The following is a 5,853-nucleotide window of genomic DNA, read 5'->3' on the forward strand; positions in this document are numbered from 1 at the left end:
ATTAAATTTTTTATTCAATATTTATATATTATATATTTAATAAAATAAATAAAAAAAATTATGTATAATATATAATGTGAAATGATAAGTAAATTTTTTATTAATTTTCACCTAACATTTTCACTGATAAACCCAAAATAGTTTTCGGCCTACATCTAGGACTAATCACCTAACATTTTTCTGACACATCTAAATTTATCTGATACCAATCTCAAATTTAGAGTGCTAAAGTAATCTGAAAAAATGATTAGGTACCACACTGCACATGCCTGTGAAGGGAATCTAAGACTGTCTAATTATCAAATGTGATGTACAATAAAATATCATTTCCATGATAAGAAACTAAATAGATGACACCCCAGCAAACACATGTGAGAGTCGAGACAAATTAATTTTTGCAATGATAGACATATTCATAGATTCTCATCTATTTTAGTTCAGATGGTGAGATGATTTGCATATATATATGTGTGTGTGTGTGTATATCACATATTTTGTAGTTGGTTTCCAGAAAGAACTCACGAACAAAATCTTCACTAATCCTCCGCCCATGGAACCCCATGTTTCGCCCAAAGATAGTATACTCCAACAGGACCTCTACCCCCTAATTGATATAGCTCAGGTACTATATTTTTCTTGTCCATCTCATTCAGAACTGGAGATAGAATATTCCATGCAGCTGCAAGCTCATCACTTCTCATGAACAGATGGTTGTCCCCATCAATGACATCAAGCAGAAGATGCTCATATGAATCAGGCACCTCCACTTTATATCTAAATTTGAACTCAAGAACATTAATTGGCATACAAATTTATTGGCAGTGTTGTGCTTATAAATTTATAATCAGTTGTGAAACAAATTAAACAGTAAAGTACTTACTTGTCCTTATAGAGCAAATTCAATTCTGGAGAATCCAACTGCAACCCCAATCCTGGAATCTTATTGTTAACTCTGACTAGAATGGCTTCATCAGGTGCATCACGTAGAATTAGCTCATTTGTCCCAAGATCAAAAGTATGCCCGATACGGTCACGATAGAGGTTCCCTGGAACATGCTGAAACTGTATGCGTATCTCCACTCTGCAGGGTACGCTAATCTTGGTAAGGATATAAGCTCTTAAAACATTCTGGTTTAAACCGATCCTATACTATTAGCTCGTAGAAGCAGTAGTTACAATTTTCTTTTTTGAAGAGTAGCGATTATCAGTTTACTTGTAACACAATGCATTCCTTTGTGCATACCCATAAACGCCCAAAGATTATTTTCGATTGGTGTAGAACTTGTGAGTTCAGCAAAACGTCATTTTGGTATATATAAATAATCCATATCCATGATAAGACAAAAAAATAATATGTTTATTCATCTTCTTCCAAGCTGAGCTGAAATATAGTTCAATGCTTGAGCAATTCTAAAATCTTTCGAATCAGAGGGAAAATATAACCCATAATCTCCCTTCAGCATTCCACCAAAGTTCAACTTGTAAAGAACTTGAATCTCAAAACGTTACATGTTATGTCAAAGTTTTGAGGACAAGGCAATCACAAAACTTAATACAATAAAGGAAGTGGAAAGAGAAGAGCTATCAGTTTCTGAACATAGGCACCACACATCTGTTTTACCTACCTAAAGACTTAAAGACTTAACATATGTTTCTGTACTGCAGAGGAATCTACCAGTTGGTGTAATCAGGCAGTAGACATTTTAAATTTTCAGTGCAGATGGTGCTACCATGCAAAATAATTACTGCAATAGATCTTACCGGTGCTTGATGAGCCCCAAGCCAGCTTTGATCACAAAAGGCACACCATCCCAACGTGCATTGTCAATGTATAATGCAGCAGCAAAAAATGTTGGGGTCAGACTGTTCCAACATACATCAACTTTATCTCCAGCACTCGCTTTGTACTGACCAAGAATTACATCACTGGGTTCCATTTTGCGGATTGATCTTAGAACCTTAACCTGTAAAGAAGCTTCTCACCATTACAACTAAATGCATTGAAATGCTCTATAACATGCATGCATACCTTTTCATTTCGAATATCTTCACCATCAAGACTTATAGGAGGTTCCATGGCAAGCAAAGCTATTGTCTGCAGTATATGACTGTGCACTATGTCCCGGATAACGCCATACCCTTCAAAATACCTGCATAAATGTACAGGAAGAATATATGATATATACCAAGTATATAAACACACACGCATTCTATTGGTTACCCTTGATGACATAAGTCCACCATATCTATTTGAAAACAGCAACACGAGACAGCCCTTATGAGTACCTTCTTGCCTGCACACCTAAGTCCTCTGATAAAATGACCTGTAATAAGTTATTTAACTATTTCAGTGAATGTGCAATATATTGGATGAGGCACGTATCAAGCTCATTATAGAAAAGTACCTGCACATTGCGTATATATGTACGGCTCCACAAAGGCTGAAAAACTAGATTAGCAAACCTCAAAACTGTGAGGTTTTCAATCAGATTCCTTCCTAGAAGATGATCAATCCTGAAATAAGATTCTTTCAACTTGTACAGTGATGAATAAGAAAGTATTACATGTAAATGTGTGTGCACATTTGTGTATGTTGGAAGATGTGAAGATTTTGAATGGAAACCTGTATATTTGCTTCTCCTCGAACTTGGAAAGAAGAGACTGTGTCAGCTGATGAGAAGACGGTGCATCAAAGCCAAAAGGTTTCTCAATGATTATACGATTCCAACCCTTTTGGGTTTGTGCATTACGGGCAAGAGAGGATGTGACATCTAGAAGAGCTTCTTGTGGCACAGCAAGGTAAAAAATCCTGTTGGCTTCAGATTCCCCCTGAGATAGGTAAGCTGTTACAGAATCAAATAACAACAGCTTCTCGTACATTTATTTGAAAGCCAAAAAGTATACATTTAAGCAGAAGTCCATTAATATGTGCATGGATGTGTGCAAATGTGGATCTTTCCTTCAACTTTACCTCAATCTGCTCCATCAAAGTGTTGAGCTTTGACATCCCCTGTACATTGTCATATCCTCCATTAAGGTAGTATGTTCTACTGAGAAAAATATCCATTTTGTCCCCACAGTTTTGTCTGCAAGTATCATTTAACCTCGATGAAGAATGCAAAATTTGAACATTATTGGAACATTGATTGTATATGAGAAATGGCTTATGGGGTTTTGTGTTACAGTTTATGGCTCTTGAATGAGAGATACTTTTCAACAATATTCACTATGAAGTGCAATCCCTTGGTTACAAATGAAAATCAGACGGTCGCCTTTTGCTTATTATTCTAACTATATAAAGAGCTTCTTGATAACAACAAAAAACTAGTGCACAAGTCATTCCCCATTGTCAATAGGTTTTGGTATCTCCCATCCTCCCTTCCTGAATGAATATGAACACAAAGACCTCAAAGTCATGTTCACGATATTTGATGCAAGTTCTGAGCTGCAATAAAGCAGCATATATAATCGTATTCTCATTCCATTTGAGAATTCTAAAACACTACAAGATTAAGAGATATAGATTTATGTAACTAAAAGTTGGACATAAGCATGTAATTCCATAGGTGAGAATCATACTGATGATCAATGCGGCAAGTTAAAGTTGAAGCTATAATGTTTCTCAGCTCTTCATCAGTCAAGTTCTTTCTTGAGTATCCAAAAATGCCAATATTCTGAAGCCATTGAAAAGGAGATCTGAGATTATGTAAAGTATATTGAACTCAACCATATAGATAGACCTCCAACTGAACAATGACATCAAACTTGCTGTACCTCAGGAAGAAAACCACTATAGTACAAAGCAAATAATGCTGGAAAAATCTTTGTCCTTGCAAGCTCTCCAGTGGCTCCTATGACAGCAATGCAGAGTGAGGGTCCTTCACGACCCTCAAAGGAAAAACTGGAGGAATGTGCTTGTACGACAGGTTTAGATTCCATAGAAGTGATAGACCCATCGGGTTGATGATGTGTGGAAGAACTTGCTTTATGTTCTAGGGTTGTTGAGGTTTTTTCATTAGAATCTGCAAGTGTCACACTGTTTGAAAAAAGCTAGGCTAAATAAGCAAACTTATCATTATAAAGCTATGGCTAACCATTCTGCAAACGTATATCTCCTTCTCCAAATGATGAAGTAGTTTCCAAATGATTTGTTAGTGGGTCTTTCTCTTCACTTCTTATACTTTTAAACTCAATTGCTCGTCCATGTTTTCTATTCCTCTGCTGAAGGTTTATGTTCTCAAGTATCCATAGTTTTAAGCCATAAAATCTTCTGCATAATTTGGCACCTCCACCATAGCACACAAGGCGTCTGCCCTTTAAGGAATGAAAGTTGTCTACAGCATCCTACATGCAAGATAAATATATATTTATATTTCCTTTTATATCTCTGAGATGCCCAATATAACTGTCAATGATATCGTTGAAAAGATAACAATAAGTTGTGCTTCAACAGCAATTTCTGTGACATAATTCCATTACCATTTATAATATCAAAAGGTGGAAAGCATGTAACGGACAGACTCAAAATAAGCAAAAAGAAGTGAAGCTGATTGAGTTATAGATGACACCCTCTCTGTCTCTCCGATAAGCCGGATATTAATTTAATACGACTGAGCGCAGAGTTTTGGTACTGGGAGCTATAAAACAAATTAGATGTTGCTACATATGGCTCAAAATAGATTGAAATCTCTTTGGTACTAGCAGATATAAAATAAACTACATGTTAATATTTATGGTTCACAACAAATCAAAGTTTCTTTACTGCTTTTGAATTACCAATTACGTAAACAAGAATGGTCGAGTTGATATATAAGGGTTGCGCTATTTTTTCACATTGTTCCATAAATTTTCCAGGGAATCAAAAGGAGTAAAAGGAGAGAAAAGAAAATTTTCGCCTCTCATTCTCTTTTTTGGGTTTCCCGCAATTGAAGTCTGACCTCGACTCACCAAAGCCAATGGCTTCAATACTTCAATAAGACAAGTAAGCTCATTTTCTTTTCAAATCTTCTCTTACTAATCGACCCACCCAGAATCCAAAATCATGAATTCCTTTCACTTTTCCACAAAACAAAAACTCCGTTTCCTATCTATATGCATCCATACGTGTAGATACGAATTCTGCTGATCGAAAACTCACCGGGAAAATACGAAGAGAAACTTTGCGAGGAGTTGAGCAAAGCGGTGTTGTGGGTCTGGAAACCGAAGGTTCCGACAACGAGAAGGGTGCTGAGAAAGACGGAAGTGACGTGAACATCCTTCGCTTCTTGTTGGTTTCAACGGTGCTTCTGTTTAAGTTTCGAGCTTCAGAACCTCAGACGGCAGGACAGGGTGTATCGGGTCCGGTTCGGTCCGGTTCGGTCCGGTCCGGTTTTAAGGACAAAATTGATATGTACCGATTTTAAAAAATGTAGGACAAAATTTAAAATCGAGCACGTAAATTGGTATTTCAATTTTTCCGGTTTTTGTTTTGTTTCGGTCTAGTTTTTTAGTTTTAATGTAATATATTATATATAATATAGTGATATATTATTACATATCATAATATATAGTGATATAATATTAATATAAATATTAATATGTATTATAATATTAATATAATTATTAATATAATAAATAAAATAATATAAAAATTTGAAATTTTATATTATATTAATTAATAATTTATCATATATTATAAAATTATTTTATATATAATTATATATTGTATATAAAAATTATATATAATAAAAAAATTAAAATATACATAAATCCGTCCAATCAGTTTTAGAAAAAAATAAAATAAAATTGAATCTATTTTAATCGATTTAAAAAAAAATAAAATGTATCGGATCTAACTAAACTCAGAACTAAATC

General features: G+C 34.8%; 1 protein-coding gene across 2 annotated transcripts; it reads right to left on the bottom strand.

The window, feature by feature from the left end:
- Window positions 1–272: 272 nt before the first annotated feature.
- LOC122316738 (inactive glucose-6-phosphate 1-dehydrogenase 4, chloroplastic) lies at window positions 273–5,334 on the bottom strand. 2 transcript variants are annotated; one of them, XM_043133487.1, is made up of 12 exons: window positions 5,138–5,334; window positions 4,095–4,344; window positions 3,775–3,992; window positions 3,580–3,674; window positions 2,972–3,086; window positions 2,624–2,829; window positions 2,406–2,514; window positions 2,287–2,324; window positions 2,030–2,150; window positions 1,762–1,964; window positions 881–1,081; window positions 273–774 (listed from the first exon to the last, which is right to left on the bottom strand). In XM_043133487.1, exons 1-12 carry the CDS (start codon window positions 5,252–5,254, stop codon window positions 537–539), a joined length of 1,911 nt encoding a protein of 636 aa, XP_042989421.1. In that variant the 5' UTR covers window positions 5,255–5,334; the 3' UTR covers window positions 273–536. The 2 variants fall into 2 exon arrangements, with proteins under 2 accessions (XP_042989421.1, XP_042989419.1); XM_043133485.1 differs by having other exon boundaries at window positions 3,775–4,022; window positions 5,138–5,333.
- Between the last annotated feature and the right edge of the window lie 519 nt (window positions 5,335–5,853).

Source organism: Carya illinoinensis, chromosome 7 (genome assembly GCF_018687715.1).
Source record: "Carya illinoinensis cultivar Pawnee chromosome 7, C.illinoinensisPawnee_v1, whole genome shotgun sequence".
In the NCBI taxonomy this organism is placed as follows: domain Eukaryota; kingdom Viridiplantae; phylum Streptophyta; class Magnoliopsida; order Fagales; family Juglandaceae; genus Carya; species Carya illinoinensis.